The sequence below is a fragment of the Melospiza georgiana genome, chromosome 1 (assembly GCF_028018845.1).
Source record: "Melospiza georgiana isolate bMelGeo1 chromosome 1, bMelGeo1.pri, whole genome shotgun sequence".
NCBI classification, from domain to species: Eukaryota; Metazoa; Chordata; class Aves; order Passeriformes; family Passerellidae; genus Melospiza; species Melospiza georgiana.
The window spans coordinates 555207-578760 of record NC_080430.1 but is presented as its reverse complement, the minus strand read 5'-3'; the positions used below and the strand labels follow the sequence as shown (position 1 = coordinate 578760).

General features: G+C 65.6%; 3 protein-coding genes, 1 long non-coding RNA gene and 2 other non-coding genes across 6 annotated transcripts in view; 2 read left to right on the top strand and 4 right to left on the bottom strand.

Moving 5' to 3' along the window:
* SCAP (SREBF chaperone) overlaps positions 1 to 23554 on the top strand; it is a 119289-nt gene that overhangs the window by 69250 nt on the left and 26485 nt on the right. The window lies entirely within an intron of this gene.
* LOC131097010 (uncharacterized) lies at positions 689 to 2243 on the bottom strand. Its single transcript, XR_009116018.1, has 3 exons — positions 2182 to 2243; positions 1502 to 1716; positions 689 to 949 (listed from the first exon to the last, which is right to left on the bottom strand). It is a non-coding gene; the product is annotated as an uncharacterized LOC131097010 (long non-coding RNA).
* Positions 1150 to 1278, bottom strand: LOC131094880 (small nucleolar RNA SNORA9). The gene has a single exon (XR_009115809.1). It is a non-coding gene; the product is annotated as a small nucleolar RNA SNORA9 (small nucleolar RNA).
* On the bottom strand, positions 1807 to 1935 carry LOC131094874 (small nucleolar RNA SNORA9). Its single transcript, XR_009115808.1, has one exon. It is a non-coding gene; the product is annotated as a small nucleolar RNA SNORA9 (small nucleolar RNA).
* CCM2 (CCM2 scaffold protein) lies at positions 2640 to 14169 on the top strand. Its single transcript, XM_058045560.1, has 10 exons — positions 2640 to 2759; positions 6693 to 6866; positions 7525 to 7608; positions 7894 to 8077; positions 8541 to 8677; positions 9461 to 9596; positions 10915 to 10972; positions 11603 to 11741; positions 12636 to 12774; positions 13741 to 14169. Exons 1-10 carry the CDS (start codon positions 2730 to 2732, stop codon positions 14010 to 14012), a joined length of 1353 nt encoding a protein of 450 aa, XP_057901543.1. The 5' UTR covers positions 2640 to 2729; the 3' UTR covers positions 14013 to 14169.
* On the bottom strand, positions 15419 to 23520 carry NACAD (NAC alpha domain containing). Its single transcript, XM_058035380.1, has 10 exons — positions 23259 to 23520; positions 22696 to 22797; positions 18315 to 21824; positions 17621 to 17797; positions 17455 to 17543; positions 17291 to 17374; positions 16909 to 17055; positions 16706 to 16837; positions 16386 to 16508; positions 15419 to 15552 (listed from the first exon to the last, which is right to left on the bottom strand). Exons 1-10 carry the CDS (start codon positions 23518 to 23520, stop codon positions 15538 to 15540), a joined length of 4641 nt encoding a protein of 1546 aa, XP_057891363.1. The 3' UTR covers positions 15419 to 15537.

Sequence of the window (23554 nt, the reverse complement as noted above, 5' to 3'; positions counted from 1 at the left end):
TCCCCTATCGGGGTGCTGTAATTAGTAACTCCGTTAATTACCCTTCTCCCCACCTCCCGCAGCCCCACAATGTCCCGATGGGTATTTGGGGCTCTAGGACGCCTCGGTGATCCCAGGTACACCTCGTTCTGCCCCAGGGCTGTTCCCACAACACGGATCAACCACGGAGTCAGGAGCTTATCCTACAGGATTCCAGTAATGCATTTAACCCGTTAACGTAACCATCTGCTCCGCTCATTAACTGAGCCTAACTGAGCCATTAGCAGAGCTATTCGGTGGGTTCTGGCACCCCAGCAGCTCCTCAGCAGCTCCCAGGATCCCTGCAGGAGCACACCTGGGTCACGGCTTCCAGCTGGGAGCTGTGCCCAGCCTCACAGCCAGCGTGTCCCTGTCCCCTGTCCTGTGTCCCTGTCCCGGCTCTGCAGCCACCCACTCCGGCCCCAGGGACTGGGGACACAGGAGGTGAGCTCAGGGACAAGGGACACCAGGACCCAAGGACATTGGGACGCTGTGGCTCAGGGAAACGAGGCCACATGAGCCTGGGACACGGGGACACGGGGTGGGCTCCTGCTCCCCTGGGGATCTCGGCTCCAGCACCTGGAGCATCCCCCTCCCCTCCCACTAAATCCCTATCTTTATCCCTTTTTACCAGAAACAGAAAATAAAAAAGCTTTGGAGTCAAAACACGTTAGAACGATGGGTTCACGTTTAATTCCCTGACTCTGGTGTCGCTGAATCCTCCTGGCTCTTCCACAGGGCCTCTGCACAGATCCCTGTGGGACCACGGGCCCAGGAAGGGTGGGCTGAGCTGGCAGCTGCCAGGGGACACCCAGCACACAGCTCCTGCTGCCTCATTAACAGAGCTGCGTTAATTACAGTCACAACAGCCTGGCAGCCGCTTCCTCCTTCTGGGGGCTTCCTGATCCCTCTGCATCACCACGGAGAGAGCCTGGAAAGGGAAAGGCAGGAATGTCAGTCACCAGCCCTGCTGCCCCTGGATCCCCCTGTTCTCCCCAAATCCCAGTGGGTCCAGGCGTCCATAACCCCCACAGGATGCCCAGGTGTCCATAACCCCCCCCTGGGATGTCCATAATCCCCCCGGGGTGTCCAGGCATCCATAACCACCTCAGGATGTCCATAACCCCCCCGGGGTGTCCGGGGTTTCCATAACCGCCCCCGGGAGGTGCCGGGAGCGGCCTCAAACGGCCCCGGGGTGCTCTGGCAGCGCTGCAGGAATGGTGGGAGCCACGCCAGGCCCCCCCACGCTGGAGCCTGCGGCAGGAAGGGCCCGGGGCGCCCGGGCACGGCGGATCGCGGGCTCTGCAGGAGGCACTGGCAGCTCGGTGGCACCCCAGGAGTGCCCTGCTGGAGCCTGGGGGCACACGGGGACAGCCCAGGGCCTGGCAGGCTCCCGGGAGCCGAACTGCCCGACATTCCCGGGGCACTCCGGCCCTGCAGAGCCCCGCGGGCAGCCAAGGAGCAGGGTGGGGCTGGCCCTCACCTGGGCAGCGCTGTCAGCCGGTAACTCCTGCCAGGACGGAGCTCCACGTCTCGGTCACGGCATTCCCATGGAGTTTCAGCCCTGGGAGATGAGGGGCCGAGGCCCTGGTAGCCTTAATTAACCAAAACCGGGCTAATTACGGTGCTAGGTGCCTTGAATCCATTTCCTTCTTCCCGATGGCTTCCTGAATTCCTCTGGGTCCTCGGAGCGGGAGCCTAGAACAGAGAAGGGCAGGGATGTCACCGGCCCCACCGCGCCCGGGGGTTTCGGGCTCCCGCAGTCCCCCCGTGTCCCACCCAGCCCGGGTTTGTCCGAGGGTTCTATGACCGCCCCCGGGAGGCGCCGGGAGCGGCCTCAAACGGCCCCGGGGTGCTCTGGCAGCGCTACAGGAATGGCAGGGGCCACGCCAGGCCCCCCCATGCTGGAGCCTGCGGCGGGAACCCGCTCCCGAGGGAGCCTCGATCCCCGGGACGGCCCAGGACAGCCCCGGTGGCCCTGCCCGGAACGCACCGCGGCCCCTCACGAGCGCGGCGGAGCCCGAGGGGCGGGAAGCGCCGCACCCCCCGCGGCCCCGGGAGCCATCGGAGGTGCGGCGGCCCGCGGAGGCGGCCGCGGAGGCGGCCCCGGCGGCGGGGGGCCGCGGATGGAGGCGGATACACGCGAGCCGCCATTCCCCTCACCTGCTGCTGCGGCGGCCATGGCGGAGAGAGAGGTCGCCCTGTGATGACGTCACGGACATGCGGGCAGAGGCGGGATCAGCGCGTTTACTACACGGGTGGGCGGGGCCAGGGGGAGGGGCGTGGTCTGAGGCCACATGTGTGGTCTCATTGTGACATCACAATAGAGGCGGGCTGCGGGGCGTGGCCTAACGGCGATGGGCGTGGTCAGCAGTGTTTACCGACGGAGGGCGTGGTTTGGGGGTGGGCGTGGCTCGCCTGCCGACCGTTTGGCGCAGGCGCATTGCGCTCGTCTCCCCCCGGCGGCGGGACGATGACGTCACGGAAGGCGCCGCCCAAGATGGCGGCGGGGCCGAGCCGTGGGCTCTGAGGCGGCGCCGGGACCGGGACCGGGACTGGCACCGGGAGCGGGATCGGGAACGGCACCGGGAGGCGGGGCTGGAGCGGGACCAGCGCGGGCCATGGCCGCCGCCGCCGCTGCCGCGCGTTGAGGCCCCGCCGCTCACCCGGGCCGGGATGCCCCGGGGGGGGCCCGGGCCGCCGCCGGAGCCATGGAGGAGGAGGGCAAGAAGGGCAAGAAGGTGAGAGCGGGGGCACAGGGGCGGCGGGGCTGGTCCCTCCCGGGGCTGTGCCCGAGCCCCGTCCCGGAGGCACCGGCTGCCGCTGCCCGTGAGACTCTGCCCGCGTCCCGTCCCCAAAGCCCCCAGCCCGGAACCTCCCGCTGTCACTGAGGCCTTGGAGAAGGTTGTTAATTGATGGGGTTATTAGCTGTGGAGCGATTAATTGATGAGTTTGCTAATTTATTTAAATTGTTGCTGATGCGAGTTAATTTAATTCATGCATCTATTAATTGATGCCTCTTTCATGTCTCCGGGGCACAGCATCTCCAGCCGTGCCCATGTTGCCCTGATGTCCCTCCTTGCAGCCCATTTCCCTCCTGTTGCCCTGATTTCCCTCCTTGCAGCCCATTTCTGTGTCCCTGCCCTCGGAGAGGCTCAGCCAGAGCTACCCTGCACTCCTGGAGCAGGAGGATGGAGCTGATCCCAGCGTTTGGGGGGAAATTGGGGATTTTGGGAGCCCCTGGCCTCACAGGGATCCCGGAGATGGCAGCAGGATCCTGCTGGAGCTGAGCAGACATTCCCAGAACGAGTGAAGTTGAGTGGGATTTTTTTGGGACTTGCCCCCCAGGCTTCCCAGACAGGTTTGGGAATGAAACCCCCGTGATACCATCAGAGACAGGATGGTCCTGCTCTAGGGAAGGCTCCCAGGGCTCCAGGGGGTTTAGGCAGAGCTCAGGCGTGCCTCACCTGCTCCCTGGGGCACCCCACTGCATTTCCTGGCACTGGGAACAGTCTGGATTGTGTTCCCTCCTCCCTGCCCCAGGGACAGGTTGGGCTGGCCCCATAACCCTGTCACACATGGTCCCACCTGGATGATCCCTAAAGCCTCCTCGGGCCCCTTCCCAGGGCTGGATCAGGATCTGTCCTGCCCCAGTGCCTCTGGAGCAGGGCTGAGCTGGCCCCTGGCACTGCTGTGGCCTCTCCATGGCCTTGGGGAGCTCCCTTGGCAGGAGTTTTCCCTGGTTTTGGTGGTTAATTAACCCCTGGAGCTGCTGCCCGTGGATCACCATTATACCTGGACAGTCTGGCTGCAGACTGGGCAGCTCCATCCTTGTCTGCCCCAGTGCTCCAGCTGCAGGGAGAGCTCTCCTTGCTGCTTTTCCCACTCTCTGCATCATCCCCAGCGTAGGCGTTGAGCTCCCTCAGTGCTGATCCAAAGGGAGCTCAGGGCAGCTTTGGCTGGGAGAGGGAGGAAAATCCCAGCCTGGCTGTGGATAAAACCTGAGCCCTGCAGTTCCTTCCATCTCCTCACGTTCCCTGGGTCTCACTGAGGTTATCCCAGGGGAAGGGGAGCTGTCCTGGGGTGAAAGCCCATTTCCCACCAGTGCTGGCAGGCAGGATGGATGGAGCCCTCTGGATCTGTGCCCAGCCGTGGGCTGGTGGCACAGCTGCAGCCCCAGGTGGGCACGGAGCTGCCAGCCTGCCCATTCCCACAGGAGCTGTGGGAGGAGGAGAATTCCTGGCAGTGATTTCCCTGGCTCCTCAATCCCTGCCAGGGATCCAGGCTTTCCCTGAGGGAATTCCCTGTGCTCTCAGCTGTCAGTGGCAAATTCCCAGCTTTCCCAGCTCGGGGTGCCCTGCAGGGCTGGGCCTGGTGCCTTTTGCCTCTCCCAGCAGCTGCTTCAGCCTTTCCCTCCTGGAACATGGCCTGGCTGAGCGTGGAGTTGTGTCTTTGGGGGAGATTCTTCTGGAAATTCCTTTGTTATCCTGAATTTCCAGCCCAGGCTGTTCCCAGGGTGGGCAGAAGGAGAGGTGAGACCCCACTGCAGAGCTGCCCCAGATCCAACAGCACAAGGAGCTGGAGCTGCTGCAGAGACCCAGAGGAGGGCCCAGAGCCTCTGTTCTTTGGGATGCAGTGGATTTTGGAGTGTCTGTGCTGTGGGATGCAGGGAGGTCGGGAATTGGGGTGGAGGAATTCCACTGTCCCAGGCGCTCCCAGCCCCATCCAGCCTGGCTGGGCACTGCCAGGGATCCAGGGGCAGCCACAGCTGCTCTGGGCAGGAAGAGGCTGTGCATTCCATGGCCTCAGAGGGCTGTGGGATCTCCGGGACTGGCAAAGCCTCTAGGATCCAGCTGGGTGTTGGAATAAAGCAACTCCGAGCTTGGGAGAGAAAGCAGGGCTCAGCCTCCCTCGGCACAGGGGTGTTCCCTCCAGGGTGGGGGTGTTTCCTGGGATGTGGGGGCACAGGAGGCAGGCTGGGAGCAGGCACCGGGCTGGTGCCCCGCCGTGGGTCCCTCCCCAGCCCGGCCTGTCACGTGGCACAGAGGAAACCGCGGCACTTCCTGGCCCTGAGCGCCTCCATTGCAGCACCCCAAAAGGAGGGGAGCCTTCCCCCAGTGCCTGCTCCCCCAGAGCTGCCCCACAGCCCCCCAGCACGGCTCCTGCTCCCCGGGGGGACTCCATGGAGGACGAGGTGGGTGCTGGCCTTTGGGGGCCCAGGAGCAGGAGCTGCTCCGGGCTGCGTCACACCCGAGCTGCCCTGAGCTGCCTCTACCTGGGTTTTGGGGTGCCCATTCCTGCCCAGGACAGCCAGGGGGGCACGGAATCATCCCAGCCCGAGGGCTGCAGCCACACCCTGGAGGGAAAGGAGGTTTCTGTGGGGTGGGGTGGGCTGGGATCCTGCCTGGTGAAAGGGGAAGTGTTGGGCACGGCCTCGGTCCCGGTGGCACGGCCCTGCATTGCTCTGCTTTGGTTCCCTGAAGGATTCCCAAGGAACTGCATCCTTAGGCACTGGCAGGCAGGATTTCAGATGGGACATGCCAAAATTGGAGAGTCCCCGAGTCTCAGTTCTTGGTACACTGACCTGTTGTGTCCAGGATTGCCTCGTCTCCAAAGCCTCAGCTCCTTGGCAGGATGGTGGAATATCCTGATCGAGGATATTCAGGCCTTTCTCCTGGATGCTCTGTGTAGGGATGCTTCCCAAAAATCCACACTGCTGCTCCTGAGGCAGGGCTGTGGATCTCTTTCCTCTCTGTCCTGTAAGATCCTTTCATTTCTGTCCCCCTCATCCAGGGGATGCTTTTCCAGGCCAGGCTGTTCCCAATGTCCTTGTGTTTCCTTGTGAGCTGGTAATTCCCCTTGTCCCAGGAGCTTTTCCTTGGGTTATAATTAATTAATTAATTAACTCACCACTGGAAGCGTGTTCTCTGCCCCTTCAGATCCCACATTCCTTTCCTTGCCCCTGAGACTCAGGAAGGCCAGGATGTGGCTGCAGAAGCCACCAGGGAATGGGACACTGGAGCCACATGTCCAAGGAGTTCCTCGATCCAGCCATGGATCTGTCTGCTCCACACACCCCCTTCCCCTGGGAGAGCTGGAATTGGAGCAGTTTGGGGGTGTTCCCAGTCATTTATCTGGTGTGGAACTTGGTGAGATCTATGTGGCATTCCCATGCCAAGGGACAGCTGTGTGTTGGCTCCAGTGGTTTTCCAAACCTGGCACTGCAGGGTTTGGAATTTCCCATTTTTCCCAGGGAAATCCACTTTCTGGGTCATTTTCTCATTGTTTGGGGTCTCCTTGGAACATTCCCTGCCTGTTTCTTTGGCATTCCTTTTTGAGTTGCACCATCAGATCCTCAGGGAGGTACAAAACCATGGAGAATCCCTCTGGCTCTGCTGTTCACCTGCAATATATTGCTGTATGTAAGAATTGGTTTTCTCTTACCTGGAAGGTTGAGCATGGTGACTTTGGGGGAAACCACCATATTTTGGTAATGGGAGCATTCAGCACTTGTTCTGTGTCCCAGGAAAAGGGTTTTCTCTGGAAAACCATGGGTTTGTACCTCCAGAGCGGGCATTGTCCATGGGGCAAAAGCAGCAGGGTGGGATTGAGGGCAGGGGGGGCTGTGGGACCCCCAGTGGCAGTGCCAACCCCGGCGCTGTTCCTGTCCCCAGCCTGGCATCGTGTCCCCGTTCAAGCGCGTGTTCCTGAAGGGGGAGAAGGGCCGGGACAAGAAGGCCCAGGAGAAGGTGACGGAGCGGCGCCCGCTGCACACCGTGCTGGTGGCACCGCCCGACCGCGTGGAGCCCGACCTGCTGCTCCACGACTACATCGAGAAGGAGGTCAAGGTACCCCGGGGGCTGCTCCTGGGAGCCCTTCCTGACACCCAGCTGGCACTGGGAACCCACTGCCCCTCGTCCAGAGCGCCTCTCCAGCTCTGCTGCAGCTCCTCAGGCACTGCAAGGGGCTCTGAGGAGCTTCATTTGAGCATTCCCACTTCAAACCCATCTCCCAAACCCATCCATCTATCTATCTGTCTATCTGTCTGTCTATCCATCCATCTCCCAAACCCATCCATCCATCTATTTCCTAAACCCACCCATCTATCTATCTATCTATCTCCCAAACCCATCCCTCCATCCATCCATCTCCCAAACCCATCCCTCCATCCATCCATCTCCCAAACCCATCCCTCCATCCATCCATCTCCCAAACCCATCCATCCATCCATCCATCTCCCCAACCCATCCATCCATCCATCCATCTCCCAAACCCATCCATCCATCCGTCTATCTATCCATCTCCCAAAGCCATCCATCCATCTATCTATCCATCTATCTCCCAAACCCAAAACCCTAACCCATCTCCCAAAGCCAAAACCCTAACCCAAAACCCAACTAACCCTGTTCCTGTCCCGGGTTTTCCTTGGAGCGTTCTCCATGGCTCATTCTGCCGTGTCCAGGTTGGTGTCCATGCTGTGGTAATGGTCTGGCTGTTCTCTCCCAGTATTTAGGGCAGCTCACGTCCATCCCGGGGTACCTGAACCCCTCGAGCCGCACGGAGATCCTGCACTTGATCGACAATGCCAAGGTGAGCGCTCGGCTGCTCTGGGGCTCCCCACAGCAGGCACAGATCCGGGCTCACAGAGCCCCCTCAGCCCTGGGCCAGCTGCTGCTCCCAAAGGGGAAACGCCCCAGGATGGATTTCCCAGAGGAGCTGTGGCCCATCCCTGGAGGTGTTCCAGGCCAGGCTGGATGGGGAGCAGCCTGGGACAGTGGAAGATGTCCCTGCCATGGCAGGGATCTGGATAATCCTTCAGCTCCCTCCAAGCCCAGCCATTCCATGACTAAATCCCTGTGAACCCTGGTGTTGCAGAGAGCCCACCAGCTCCCAGGGCAGCTGACCCCAGAGCATGATGCTGTCATCAGCCTCTCTGCCTACAACATCAAGCTGGTGTGGAGGGACGGGGAGGACCTGATCCTCAGGGTGCCCATCCACGACATCGCCTCCGTCTCCTACATCCGGGACGACTCCGCACACCTGGTGGTGCTCAAGACAGGTGAGCTGAGCCCGTGGGGCTGGGATTGTCCCCTGGGAGCCACCTGGGACTGTGGGAGATGTCCCTGCCTGTGGCAGGGGGTGGGGCTGGGGGGTCTTCAAGGTCTCTCCAACCCAGAGCATCCCATGAGGGTTCCGTGACACCTCAGTCCCTGTCCTGTGCATGTCACGCCTGCAGGGTTTGGGGAGCTGGGGAGCCCCCTAAACCAACTGCAGCAGGGGAGGGCTGAGCCAGGGATTTATCTGAGTACAGACCTCCTGGATGGACTGTGGAATAAAGGAGTAAACACCTCAGGGGCTGGAAATCTGGTGATGGAGTTCTGAGCTATGAAAACAGCCAGACAGCTGTCAGACCCAGCTCCAAACTGGAGGCTTTTCATCCCATTCTCCTGCTTCAGAGCCCTTCCTCACCTGCAGGACTCCTTCCCACGCCCTCGCTGGCCTCACCTGTGCTCTCCCCTCAGCTCAGGATCCCGGGATCTCGCCCAGCCAGAGCCTGTGTGCCGAGGGCTCCAAGGCGCTGACGTCGGGCTCGCTGTCGGAGAGCGCAGGGGGGCCCCTGGAGTGCTGCTGCCTGGTGGTGCTGGCCACGGAGAACAAGGTAGGGATGGCTCTCACTGCTCCATGGAGCCCTGGCAGCACCCAGCCTGGGCTCTGAGGCACTGGGATTGCTGGGAGGTTCTGGCTCTCGGGTCATGGTGATGGTGGAGCCACAAAATCCACAGTGGCCAAGTCCTGCTGTGTGTCTGGATCCTTCCCTGCTCTCACACCTTGTGGGACAGATTTAGGGATGCCAGGTGTGTTTGGGCATTGCTGGAGCACTTGCAGAAGGACTCCTGATCCCTGTGCCAGCCCTGGGACACAGGAGGGTCTCCAGAAGCATTTCCCTTGTCCCTGTCATCCAGAACCTTCTGCAGCAGCCCAGAATCCATGAGGACAGTCCCACAATGGGGATTTGCTGATTGGGGTGTTTTCCCTGTGCTGACCTGGGAATTTGTTTCATCCAGTGTCTGCATCCAGGGATTCCAGTCTCAGCCTCTCTGATCTCCACTGAGGGTGGAGCTTCACTGCCCTCATTCCTCGCTCTGGCATTCCTCTGGGATGAGCCAAAATCCCAGGGAGCTGCATGGGGAGCCTCAGCACAGAATTTGTGGGGCTCCAGGGTTGATGCTGGAGCATCCCAGCTCCTGCTGCTGGGTGGGGATGCTGGGATGCTCCAGCATCAACCTGGTGGGCGTGATGGGAGGGTGGGGATGCTGGGAGGGTGATAGACCCGGGCTCTGTGCCTTCCCTGTCCTCATGGCGGCCCAGCACCCATCCCACAGAGGGAGAGGGAGTGGGGATGTCCCTGCCTGGGCTCTGCCACAGCTCCCTGTTGTTCCAGGTGGGTGCTGAGGAGCTGTGCTCCCTGCTCAGCCAAGTCTTCCAGATCGTTTACACCGAGTCCACCATCGACTTCCTGGACCGCGCCATCTTCGACGGGGCCTCGACGCCGACCCGGCACCTGTCCCTGCACAGCGGTGCGTGTGCCCTGGGCGGGGTGCTCCTGCCCCCAGCACCTCCCTGGGGTACACAGAGTCACAGCTGGGAGGGACTGGGGCTGGGAAAGCCTCAGGAACCCCCAGCACCCATCACCTGTCCCTGCACAGCGGTGCGTGTGCCCTGGGCGGGGTGCTCCTGCCCCCCAGCACCTCCCCCTGGGGTGATACACAGTCACAGCTGGGAGGGACTGGGGCTGGGAAAGCCTCAGGAACCCCCAGCACCCAGCACCTGTCCCTGCACAGCGGTGCGTGTGCCCTGGGCGGGGTGCTCCTGCCCCCAGCACCTCCCTGGGGTACACAGAGTCACAGCTGGGAGGGACTGGGGCTGGGGAAGCTGCAGGAACCCCCAGCACATGTCCCTGCACAGCGGTGCGTGTGCCCTGGGCGGGGTGCTCCTGCCCCCAGCACCTCCCTGGGGTACACAGAGTCACAGCTGGGAGGGACTGGGGCTGGGAAAGCCTCAGGAGCCCCCATCATCCCTCTGGGGTGATACAGTCACAGCTGGGAGGGACTGGGGCTGGGAAAGCCTCAGGAACCCTCAGCACCCAGCACCTGTCCCTGCACAGCGGTGCGTGTGCCCTGGGCGGGGTGCTCCTGCCCCCAGCACCTCCATGGGGTGATACACAGTCACAGCTGGGAGGGACTGGGGCTGGGAAAGCTGCAGGAACCCCCATCATCCCTCTGGGGTGATACAGTCACAGCTGGGAGGGACTGGGGCTGGGAAAGCCTCAGGAACCCCCAGCACCCAGCACCTGTCCCTGCACAGCGGTGGGTGTGCCCTGGGCGGGGTGCTCCTGCCCCCAGCACCTCCCTGGGGTACACAGAGTCACAGCTGGGAGGGACTGGGGCTGGGAAAGCCTCAGGAGCCCCCATCATCCCTCTGGGGCCACACACAGCCATAGCCAAGAGCGGCTGAGGTTGGGAAAGCCTCAGGAACCCTTCAGCACCTCCCTGGGGCTACACAGAGCCACAGCCAGGAGTAGTGGAGATTGGGAAAGCCTCAGGAACCCCCAAGCCCACCACTGCCCATGTCCCAGGCGCCACATCCACAGGGTGGGGACTCCCCCCTTCCCTGGGCATCCTGCTCCAGTGCCTGACCACCCTTCCCATGAAGGAATCTTTCTGAGATCCACCCTGAACCACCCTGGCACAACCTGAGGCCATTTCCTCTTACCTGGTCTTTCATTCCTGGCCTCCTCCCCTCCAGCCATGTCAGAATCACTTTGTGTCACTCCTGGCTTGGGAGAACACCAAGTTCACGCCTCTCACACTCCATCTCCCACATTTTCCCCCGCAGATGACTCTTCCACCAAGGTGGACGTGAAGGAGCCCTTCGAGGCAGATGCCAGCACTTTGTGAGTGATCCCTGGCCCCTGGAGCTGGGATTAACCCGGATCTGCTGCCCTCAGCACCCTGGGGAGCTCAGCTGAGCCTGGCCAGGCCTGGGGGGTTGGCACGGGTCCTGGGCCTGGATTGTTCTGCCCTCAGCATTCCAGGAGTCACATCCCTGTGTCAGCACAGTGCAGGGTCAGCAGCTGCAGCTGGGAGCAAGGTTTTCCCCAAAACTGGTTATTTGGGAGACGTCTCCCTCCTGGAAACATGGGCAGTGTTTGTGGGATGAAATCCTCACACACAAACCGGTGGTTAAGATTGAGGGATGCTCCAGGAATGCTTAACATGGAGGATTAGGAACCTCATTGAAAATTGCACATTTAAGCCCAAGACAGGGAGCATGGGGATTTCTCCCTGTATTCCCAGGAGTGAAGCAGCCAGAGGGATAATTCCCCACACAGGGCTTTGTTGTCACTGTCACCAAAGCAGCGTTCAGTTCTCCACCAGTCTGGGGTGCCCTCAGGAGCTGGGGGCTCCCAGAACCATGGGCTGTCCTGGGCTGGGAGGCACCCCAAGGGTCCTGGCCCTGCCGAGCCCCCCAGCAGCACCTGCCCAGGGGTCCCTGGAGGGCTGACCCTGTGCTGGGGCCTCAGTTCCTTTGCAGACACGCTGGAAGCAGGGGACACGTCCCCGTCCTCCTTCTCCGCCCGCCCGTCCCCGCACGTCACCACGGCCAGCGAGAGCGAGCTCAGCACCACGGCCACCGAGCTGCTCCAGGACTACATGATGACGGTGGGAGCTGGGACTGGGCTCTGGGACCGGGATTTGGGGTTGGCATCAGGCCTGGGGCAGGGACAGGGGCTGCAGGAGCAGCTCATCCTCGTCCTTCCCAGCCAGGCTGGGCTTGGAGGGCCTGATCCTGGGCTCGTGTCATGGAACCATTGCATGGTTTGGGGGGAAAGAGCTGTGAGGATGATCCCATCCCATCCTGCCGTGGCAGGGACACCTTCCACTAACCCAGGCTGCTCCAAGCCCCATCCAAACCCACTTGGGCACTTCCATGGATGGGGTAACCACAGCTTCTCTGGGAAATCATTCCAGTCCCTCGCTACCCTCCCAGCCAGGAATTTCATCCCAGTATCCAATTTAAATTGCCACTTTTTCAGTGGGAGCCATTCCCTGTGTCCTGTCCCTCCATCCTTGTCCCCAGTCCCTCTCCAGCTCTCCTGGAGCCCCTTCAGGCCCTGCCAGGGGCTCTGAGCTCTCCCTGGAGCTTCTCCTCTCCAGATGAACATTCCCAGCTCTCCAGCCTGGCTCCAGAGCAGAGAAACTCCAGGGCCTCCTCTGGACTCTGCTACTGTGGGAGAAGCATTTTCCCCTCACCCTTTTCCCTTTCCCAGCATCCAAGTCCCCTCATGCCCCAAGGCTCCAGGAGCCCCAGTGACCCCAGAGACCAGCCCTGCTGTCCCCGGGGTTCCTGTCCCTGCCAGCCCGTGGCAGGTGCCAGAGGCCCGTGCTGTCCCCACAGCTCCCCCTGTCCCTGCCCTGTCCCTGCCCTGTCCCTGCCAGCCCGTGGCAGGTGCCAGAGGCCCGTGCTGTCCCCACAGCTCCCCCTGTCCCTGCCCTGTCCCTGCCCTGTCCCTGCCAGCCCGTGGCAGGTGCCAGAGGCCCGTGCTGTCCCCACAGCTGCGCACCAAGCTGTCCTCGCAGGAGATCCAGCAGTTTGCCATGCTGCTGCACGAGTACCGCAACGGCGCCTCCATCCACGAGTTCTGCATCAACCTCAAGCAGCTCTACGGGGACAGCAGGAAATTCCTGCTCCTGGGTGAGTGGGGCACGGCTCCAGGGCCAGGAGAACAGGGCTGAGGGGGCAGGGGGGCCCTGGGGTGCCACCTCCAGAGAAACATCCCAATCCATCAATCCATCTCCTGGGAGCCTTAGTGTGCCCTCAGGAGCTGGGGCCTTCCAGAATCATGGACTGTCCTGGCTTGGGAGGCACCCCACGGAGCAGGGCCCAGCTCCTGGCCCTGCACAAGCCCCCCAGAAATCCCAGCAGCACCTCCCCAGGCACCCCAAGGAGCCGTGCAGAGCTCACCTGTGCATTCCTCGTTCCTGAGGGCAGCTGGGCCGTCCAGTCCAGCTCATCCCGCAGCTTCAGGCTCTCCTTGGAGCTGTTCCCTGCTCACACCTGCCTGTGAAGCAGCTGGGAACCTCCTGCCGATCCAGGCACCCTAACCCAGACCTGGGAACCTTCTCCAGACTCTCTTCCCAAACCTAGAAACCTCCTCCAGAGCCGGGGAATTTGATTCAGACCTGGAAATCTCAGGCCAGGAGACCTCCTCCAGAGCAGGGATATTTAAAGAACCTGGCCTCTGATATCCTAGGAAAAGGGGTCAGGAATACAGAATCCTCCCAGGACAGGAGCAGTGTCTGAGCACACCTGGTGTCGCACCTGGCCAAGGAAGAGGGAGTCAGGAATTTAAAATGCCCACAGAACAGGAGTAGTGTGTCTCACGTGGTCCCCCTCACCCCTGGGGACAGTGAGGGGACAGGACAGATGTCCCTGATGGGACAAGTCATTGGGATAAGCCCAGCAGGATGGCGGGTGAGGAATTAGATGGTTTGGAGCTCAGACAATGCCACGTTAGCCGGATTTTGCCCTGGGTGAGCAGTGGCTGCAGTGCCAGGTGTGAGTGAGTGGGGCACCCGGGGGCTCCCTGTCCCTCCCGAGGGGCTCAGGAATGGCGAGGAGCCCCAGCACTGACCTGCCGTGTCCCTGCCGTGTCCCCAGGCCTGCGGCCCTTCATCCCCGAGAAGGACAGCCAGCACTTCGAGAACTTCCTGGAGACCATCGGCGTCAAGGACGGCCGCGGCATCATCACCGACAGCTTCGGCCGCTACCGCCGCTCGCTGGGCCCCGCCTCCGCCTCCAACGGCACCGCCGCCGGCAGCTCGGACGAGCAGTCCGTGCCCTCCGAGGAGGACGAGTGGGACAGGATGATCTCGCACATCAGCAGCGACATCGAGGCCCTGGGCTGCAGCCTGGACCGGGACTCGAACTGAGGCAGCCCGGGAGCTGGGGCACGGTCACCCCCGGGACAGAGACAGCCCCGAGGGGGGACAGGAGCTGCTCTCGGGGGGACCCGGCACACAGAGACACCCCCGGGGGGGACCTGGGACAGAGACACCCCCTGGCACACAGAGACATCCCCAGGGGGCACCTGGGACAGAGACACCCCTGGGGCTGCCCCCTTGGGGACATGCAATGTGGAGCTGATCCCAAGGTGATCCTGGGACATGGAGCTGCCCTTGGAGGGCACATGGAATATGGATCTGCCCCAGGGGGACTCGAGCTGCCCCTGGAGGGACCCAAAAACACCAACCTGTGCCCTGAAGGAGATGCTGGAAGATGGAGCAGCCCTTGGAAGGAGCCCAGACCCCTCCTGTGGGGGTCCCACGGGGTGTCTGTAGCACCCCAGCCCCTTTAACAGCTCCAGGGGCTGCAGCTGACACAGAGCTGGGTTTGGGTTTTGGGGGCAGGTCTCCTCCCAGAGGGACAGATCTGCTCCTGAGGGATGTGCTGAGGGTTGGGGTCTGTTCCCAGGGGGCTGGGTCTGCTCCCCCCCTCCCCAGTTTACAGTTTGCACAGCGGCTCCCCCAGAACTGCCCCCCCAAATGAAGTTTTACCACAATGTGAATTCTTTCACCCTCTCATCCATGGTACTGGAACATTCCTGAACATCACAGCTGCCCCAGACTGGGATTCCCCCCAGTCGCTGCCCCCTCCTCACCCACCCCGGGGTCCTGCTGGGGAGAGGAGCTCGGTGGGACCCCCAGAGCCCCCTTTGTGTGCATCCCCAGATGGGCTTGGGAGGGGCCATTGCCCCACAGCCACGCCCAGGGGCTCTGGCTCCTCCCCCTTTGGGGCCACACGCTGACTCAGCACTTTGGGAATCCAGAACATTCCAGAGGCCTCGGCCCCAAATCCCCCCAGAGCCCCCAAATCCCTCTGCACCCATCACCCTGCCCACACTGGGGCGTCCCCACACCGTTACCCCACTGGGGACCCCAGGGTACCCCAACCCTTCCCTCTGGAATTCAGGTGTCCTGGGAGCTGAGGCACCTCCAGGGACTCACCTGGGGCACACAAAGCGTCCCGTTCCTGCACCTTTCCCCTTCCAACACCCAGAAAATGGAGAGCAGGGGAGGGTCCCCGAGACCCCTGGGATTTGGGGACCAAGGGTTCCCTCCCTCCCTCCCTCCCCAGCCTCCCTTGGGGCTCAGGGACCTCATTGCCATGCCCCAGATCTGGAGGGGAAGGGTTATCCCTGATCCCCAAGGGTGCAGACCCCGTCCCTTCCATCTCCCCATCATCCCAGTTACACCCCCAGGCGCCGCCCCCCAATCCCACAGCTGGCAAAGGGGCTCCCCAAGCCCCCCAAATGAGGCCTGGGAGGCTCGGTGCGATCCAAGGGGTGCAGGAGGCCTTTATTGAGCAGTCCAGGGGCCAGGAGGAGGATGGGGGGCGGGAGGAAGGGTCTGGGGGGGCTCTGTGCATCTCTACAGGGGGCCAGGACACCCCCGGCTGCTACATGGTCAGTTCCTGTGGGAGAGAGCAGAGGCAGGAACACCGGGGTCACCCCAAATTCCTCATGGGAATAGGGGGGGGTCACAGCCCCAATCCCCCTGGGGAGAGGGGGTCACAGCCCCAATCCCAATTCCCCTGGGAACAGGGGGGGTTACAGCCCCAATTCCTGCTGAGGAAAGGGATCTCAGCCCCAATGCCCCCTGGGAAAAGGGAGAGGGGGTCTCAGCCCCAATGCCCCCAGGGAAAAGGCAGAGGGGGTCTCAGCCCCAACTGCCCCTAGGAAAAGGGAGAGGGGGTCTCAGCCCCAACTGCCCCTAGGAAAAGGGAGAGGGGGTCTCAGCCCCAATTCCCCCTAGGAAAAGGGGAGATGGGGTCTCAGCCCCAATGCCCCCAGGGAAAAGGGAGAGGGGATCTCAGCCCCAAAACCCCCTGGGAAAAGGCAGAGGGGGTCTCAGCCCCAATTCCCCCAGGGAAAAGGGAGGAGGGGGTCTCAGCCCCAAAACCCCCTGGGAAAAGGGAGGAGGGGTCTCAGCACCAATTCCCCCAGGGAAAAGGGAGAGGGGGTCTCAGCCCCAATTCCCCCAGGGAAAAGGGAGAGGGGGTCTCAGCCCCAATTCCCCCAGGGAAAAGGGAGAGGGGGTCTCAGCCCCAATTCCCCCAGGGAAAAGGGAGAGGGGGTCTCAGCCCCAATTCCCCCAGGGAAAAGGGAGAGGGGGTCTCAGCCCCAATGCCCCCAGGGAAAAGGGAGCGGGGGTCTCAGCCCCAATGCCCCCAGGGAAAAGGGAGAGGGGGTCTCAGCTCCAATTCCCCCGGGGAAAAGGGAGAGGGGGTCTCAGCCCCCCGCTCACCATGATGGCGTTGACGATGTCGTTGTTGTTGTGCCTCAGGGCTCTCACAGCCTTGGGCCGGGACACGTTGGCCTGGGCCATCACCAGCTCGATGTCCCGCACCTCCAGGCCTGTCTCATCCACCTGGGGAGGGGGCGCAGCGCGGTGAGACCCCCCCGGGGCACCCACCCAGAATGTGTGAATGCCACAGAGCCCCCCGCACACCCTCCCAGGCCACACCACCGCCTCAGCCATCCCCAGCTCCACACCCGCCCCTCCATCCCTGCCACAGCACTGTCCCCTCCCCAGCACCCCCGGGGGTCTCAGAGCCCCCCACTCACCTCCTCCTCCTCCTCGCTCTCCTCCTTGATGGCCAGGGCGGGAGCGGCGTCCGTCACCAGCGCCGAGTGCTCCAGGGGCACCTTGAACTTCTCGGCCGCCGCCTTGTGCACTTGCTGGGACAGGTCCTCGATCTGGGGGAGACACGGGGTCACCGGAGCCCCCCCGAGCCAGGAACGACCCCCCCGGAGCCCCCCGAGCCCACCTTGGCCTCCCCAAAGACGATGTAGATGTCGGAGGCCGGGCTCTTGAACACGTCGGGCTTGGAGATGACGAACAGGATGTTCTTGGACTTGCGGATGGTGATGCGGGTGACGCCGTGGATCTGCCGCAGCCCCAGCTTGGACATGGCCTGGGGGGGCACCGAGTGAGCCCCCGCGGCGCCCCAAATCCCCGGGGGAACAGAGCCAGACGCGGGGGATGCTGCCCCTCAGCACGGGCAGGATGGGACCCCCGACCCACGCTGGGGACACCCCGAGTCCCACCCCGGAGTGAGGACCCGCCCCTCCCAGGCCTGGCCCCCTCCCCAAGCCCGGGATCGGACCCCAGCCCCGAGGGACCCCCCCCCAGCCCCAGGGCCCCCCCACCTTGCGGGCTTTCTTCTCGCTGCGGCTCTGCTTGGCTTTGCTGAGCGGCTCCTCCCCGGGCCCGAGGCCGTGGCCGAGGGGCACCTGCGGCACAGGAGGGGGGGGGTCAGCGGCGTCCCCACACCCGGGGGTCCCCAGCACCCCCCGAACCCCCCCGAGCGCACCTGGGGCTGGGCAGGGGGCAGCTCCGAGCCCTCGGGCTCCTCCAGCTCCGGGATGGACTCGTCGTTGCTCTCGGACTCGTTCCCGGACCCTGCACAGACCAGGGGGGATGTGAGAGGGGCTCCCGGGCCCCCCAAAGGCGGGGGCACCCCCGGGACCCCCCCTCACCTCGGTGGTTGGGCTGGCAGCGCTGGGGGGCCGGGGGGGGCCGGGGGGGCTCAGCCTCGCTGGACGAGCTCGACTCGGACTGCAGAGACCCCCGGGGGGGCGCCCGGGCCGCCCCCGCCCCCGGGACCCCCGCCCGGCCCCGGGGCTCCGGCTCCTTCTGCGGGGGCGCCTGGGGGGCTGGGGGGCACAGGGGCTGAGCTGGGGGGCCAGCACCCCTCTGGGGGCTCAGCTCTGCCTGCTCACCCCCATCGCCCACCCTGGGACCCCCAAGGCACCCCCAGAACCCCTCTGGGGGCTCACCCCCATCGCCCACCCGGGACCCCCAAGGCACCCCCAGAACCCACCCTGGGACCCCCCAAGGGCACCCCCAGAACCCACCCTGGGGGCTCACCCCCATCACCCACCTGGGACCCCCCAAGGGCACCCCCATTGCCCACCCTGGGACCCCCCAAGGGCACCCCGAGAACCCCTCTGGGGGCTCAGCCCCACCTGCTCACCCCCATCGCCCACCTGGGACCCCCCAAGGCACCCCCAGCCCCCCGGGTGCCCACCCTGGCTCCAATGCCCATGGCAAGGGGGGGGCTGAGCTGGTGGTACCCCCCAACCCCCCCCGTGGGGCTGCACCCAGGGACCCCCCCCCGAGTCCCCCCGCCCCCGTCCCACAGCCAGGGGGGTTTTGGGGGGGGTCTCTTACCTTCGAGGTGCTTCCTGGAGAGGGGCAGCCCCGGGGGGGGCTCCTGGCCGGGGGGGGCCCTGGGGGGAGGCACTTGGCTGAGTTTGGGGGGCGCAGGGCGGGGGGGCTCAGGGGGCGGCCCCGCAGCGGGGAGGGGGCTGGGGGCGACCCCCCCCACGGCCGCCGCCTCCTCCTGCTGCCGCTCGGGGGGGCTCGGGGGGCCTTTGGCATCGGTGTCCCCTGCAGCGGGGCCGGGGGGCGCGGGGGGCGGCACCGCCGCGAGCGGGGCGGGGACCCCCGGGCCGGCCCCGCGCCCCGAAAAGGCACCGGGTGGTGGCAGCAGCTCGGGGGGCGCCGGGGGGGTCCCCACGAACACCTCCCGCTCCGAGGCCGTGAACTGCGGCGAGGGGGGCGCGGGGGCCGCATCCTCATCCTCTGCTTCCTCCTCCTCCTCCTCCTGCTCGGGCTCCGAGGGGCTCGGCGCGGCCTCTCCGGTGCGGGACGAACCCTCGGCACGGGCGGCGGCCGCGTCCCCCCGCTCCTCAGGGATGTCCCCGGGGGGCTGCGACAGCGGCGCCCGTGCCAGGGGACACGCGGGGACAGCGGGGGGGGACTCCCGGGCTGCCAGCGCCACGGGGGACACGGCCCGGGCAGGGGGACACGGGGCAGGGACAGCGCCCGGGGGGCTGGGGGGCACCGGCGTGGCGGCCACAGCGTCCATCGGGCTGGGGGTCACTGCAGCAGGGGTCACGGTGTCCTTCAGGTCAGGGGTCACTGCAGCAGGGGTCACGGTGTCCTTCAGGTCGGGGGTCACTGCAGCAGGGGTCACGGTGTCCTTCAGGCTGGGGGTCACTGCAGCAGGGGTCACGGTGTCCTTCAGGTCGGGGGTCACGGTGTCCTTCAGGTCGGGGGTCACGGTGGCCGTCTCAGTGGTCGCGGTGGCCGTCTCATCCTGGGGGCTCGGTGTCACCGATGTCACCGTTCTGGTGACCGTGGTGTCTGTCACGCTTGGGGTCACTGGGGCAGCGTCCGTGGTGGCCATCGGGGCAGGTGTCACCGATGTCACCGGGCTGGTGGCCACAGTGCTGCTCTCATCCACGGGGAGTGGTGTCACCGATGTCACCAGGTCAATGGCTGCAGCATTACTCTCATCCATGGGGGGCGATGTCACCGGGCTGGTGGCCACAGTGGCCATCAGGGTGGGTGTCACTGGTGTCACCAAGTCAGTGGCCACAGCATCCTTCAGGGTGGGTGTCACTAGGACAGCGTCCACAGCTTCCATCTTGTCCAGCTGGCTGGGGGTCACCTCTGTCACCAGGTCAGTGGCCGTGATGTCCAGCTCATGTGGTGGGCTTGGTGTCACTGGTGTCACCAGGCTGGTGGCCACACTGTCTGGCTCATGTGGTGGGCTGGGTGTCACTGGTGTCACCAGGCTGGTGGCCACGGTGTCCAGCTCATCTGGAGGGCTGGCTGTTACTGGTGTCACTAAGCTGGTGGCCACAGTGTCTGGCTCATCTGGTGGGCTTGGTGTCACCAATGCCACTCCATCAGGGGCTGCAGCATCCAACGGGCTGGGTGCCACCAGGCTGGTGGCTGTGCTGTCCATCAGGCTGGCTGCCACCTCATCACTGTCTACACTTTCCAGCAGGGCTGGTGTCCCTGGTGTCACCATGTCAGTGGCCACAGTGTCCTGCTCGTCTGGCGGGCTGGGGGCTGTGCTGTCCATCAGGCTGGCTGTCACCACATCAGCATCTGCAGCATCCATCTCATCCAGCGGGGTTGGTGTCCCTGGTGTCCCCAAGTCAGCGTCAGGCGGGCTGGGTGTCACTGGGCTGGGGGCTGCAGCGTCCATCTCGTCCAGGGGGGTTGGTGTCACTGGTGCCACCAGGTCCGTGTCCACCGAGTCCACTAGGCTGGGTGTCACTGGTGCCACCAGGTCCGTGCCCACCAGGCTGGGTGTCACTGGTGCCACCACGTCATTGGCCACAGTGTCCATCTCATCCAGAGGGGTCGGTGTCACTGGTGCCATCATGTCATTGTCTGCAGCGTCCATCTCGTCCACAGGGGTCAGTGTCACTGCTGTCCCCAGGGCGGTGGCCGCAGATCCCAGCTCGCTGTGCCCACTGGCGCTCCCCACTGTCCCGGTGCTGAGCTCGAGGTCGTTGTCACCATCGCTGTCACCGCCAGGCCCGTCCCCGTTGGTGTCCCCCGGCTGGTGGCTCTGGGGGTCCCTGGCACAGAGCCCCGGGGGCACAGGGCCGGTCCCCGCCAGCTCCGGGCACGGTCCCGGCGCTGTTCCAGAACCTTCTGCGGCTGCGGCCGCCCCCTCGGGGGGCTCGGGCGGGGGCCGCGCCGCGGCGATGGGGACGAAGGCGGTGGCGGGGACACGGGCGTGGCCGTCCAGCTGCGCGTCCCCGCCGGGCGGCGCCGGGGCTGTGCCGGGGCACGGGGACCCGGCCCGCAGGTGCAGCTCCACGCCGGGGGGCGCGGGGGAGCCCGGGGGGGTGCCCGGGGGGGTCCCCGCCGGTGTCCCCGCGTCCCCCGCGTGCCGCTCGCTGCCGTAGAGCCGCTCGTCCTCGTCCCCGTCGTAGGCGGCCGAGTCCGAGGAGGCGTCGGTGTCGTCGCGGAAGGCGAAGGCCTCGTCCCCGCCCTCGGGGATGGAGCTCTCGGACAGCGAGCGCAGGAAGGACGCCGAGGTGCTGCCTTCATCCTCCTCCTCCTCCTCCTCGGGGGCGGCCCGGGGTGAGATCTCCACGGCCTCGGCCTGGAAGAGGAGACTGCCCCGGAACGGGAGCAGCGCCGCCGGGATCAGCCCCGAGCCCTCGTCCTCGTCCTCCTCCTCCGGCGTCTGCCCGTCCTCATCATCCTCATCCTCATCCTCGTCATCCGCACAGCCCGGCGGCGCGAAGGGCCCGTCCTCGTCATCATCGTCATCCTCCTCCTCGGGGGACAGCGGGGGGAAGGCCGGGGGGTCCCCCAGGCCGAGGGGCAGCCCCAGGGCCCCCCCCAGCCCTTCGGCCTCGGCCTCCCCCAGGCCCTCGGCCTCGGCCGCCAGGTTGGGGGAGCAGGACGGGGAGGTGCTGGCGGTGCCCGAGGAGCCCCAGCTGCCGCCCTCGGCCGTCATGTAGGAGCCCGAGGGGGACGTGGGCGGCGAGCAGAGCCCCTCGCTGTCCGCGTCCGTCGGCTCCTCGGGCGGGCCCGGCCGCGGCCCCCCCGCCCGCACCGGCGTCGAGGGCGCCGTGAAGAAGAGCTCGGGGTCGAGCGCGGGGGGGCGGCCCGGGGGCGGCTCCTTGGGGGGCGCGGGGAAGGGGCAAGGCACGGGGGGCGCGCCCCGCGGCTCGGGCGGCGCGCTGCGCGTCTCCTCGCCCATCACGATGCGCGCGTCCAGCGGCTCCGCGGGCGGGGGGCGGCACGGAGAGCCGGGGGGGGCGGCGGCGGCGGCGCCGGGCTCACAGCTGGCCCCCTCGGGCGGGGGGCGAGCCTCCTCCTTGGCCGGCATCGGCGGGGGCGCTGCGGCCATCGGCGGGGGCGCTGCGGAGAGAGGGGACAGCCCTGAGTGCCACCATAAGAGAGGGGACACCCCTGAGTGCCACAGTGTCACCATAGAGAGAGGGGACACCCCGGAGTGCCACAGCCCCCACAGGGTCACCATAGAGAGAGGGGACAGCCCTGAGTGCCACCACAGAGAGAGGGGACAGCCCTGAGTGCCACAGCCCCACCGGGGTCACCATAGAGAGAGGGACAGCCCTGAGTGCCACCACAGACAGAGGGGACGCCCCTAAGTGCCACAGCCCCACCGGGGTCACTGCGGGGAGAGGGGACGCCCCTAAGTGCCACAGTGTCGCCATAGAGAGAGGGGACAGCCCTGAGTGCCACCACAGAGAGAGGGGACACCCCGGAGTGCCACAGCCCCCACAGTGTCGCCATAGATAGAGGGGACAGCCCTGAGTACCACAGCCCCCCAGGGTCACCACAGACAGAGGGGACGGGACAGCCCTGAGTGCCACCACAGACAGAGGGGACAGCCCTGAGTGCCGCAGCCCCCCAGGGTCACCCTGTGAGGTGGAAGGGGGGACACCGGGGCAGTGCCGTGGGGGGGGGGGCTGGTGTCACCCCACCCATGCAGGGCCGGGGAACAGGTGAGGCCCATCCGGAGCACCTGGGGAGGGTCCCCGCAGGTCTGGGGACACGGGGGGGGGCACAGCAGCGGCCGCCCGTCCCCAAAGCCCTCCCTGTCTGTGGGGGCCACGCGGTTACTCCAGGGCGGGACCCCAACCCAGACCCCCCCGCCCTGTATGGGGCTCCCTCACAGCCCCCTCCCCAGGAGCCCCGCGCTCAGTTTGGGGGTGCTCAGCCCCACCACGCCCACCCCAACCCGCCCCCCGAGCCCCCCCAGCATCACCTGAGGCCCCCGGGCACGGCTCCATGGGTCGGGCGGGCGCGCTCGGAGCCGCGATCGCCCCCGGCCCCTCCTGCAGCGCCGACCCCGCGCCCCCCCCGGGCGCTATAAAGGGGTGGGGGGGGCGGGGCGGCGCGGGGGGAGCCGGGAGGGGGCGGGGCCTGGCGGGGATTTGCGGGGCAGGTGCCGCCGATCCCCCCCCATCGGTCTGCAATGGTTCGGTCCGGCACAACCCCCCCACCACGTGCTGGGGACCCCCAAAGGTTCATTTGGGGGGGGGGTCCTGTCCCCGTCACACCCCGGGGCCGTTTGGGGTCCCCCGGCACACCCCGAACCCCCCCGCACAAACCGGACCCTCGCCCCTTTATTGGGGACCCCAGCCCCAGCTCTGGGGGACGCAGGGTGACCCTGGGGTGTGTCCTCCCCCGTCCCCGCTGTCGCCAGCCCCGCGGGAGGTGCGGGTGGCCCTGGCGGTGCTCCCGGTGTCCCCAGCCCCCCCCGCGCGTGACGGTGGCCCCCGGGGACAGCGCTGTGCGGTGACCTTGGGCCGTGCCTCAGTTTCCCACCCTGGGGGGGGCCGAGGCTCAGCCCCCAGTCCCAGCAGCGCCTCCCGGTCCGGTACGGGGGGGCACAACCCGCTGCCGACCCCCGCGGGTTCCGGGGTTCAGGGGGGTGACCCCGCAGCGAGGTCCCCAAAGTGCCCGTGCCCCGTCGGGGGAACCGGGCCGGAGCCCCCCGGTACCGCCAGGCCCGAGCCCGGGAGGCGGCGGCTGCCGAGAGCCCCGGCCGGGCCGCGTCCGACCGCTCCATCCTCATCCTCATCCTCATCCTCATCCCCCCGCTCCATCCTCATCCTCATCCT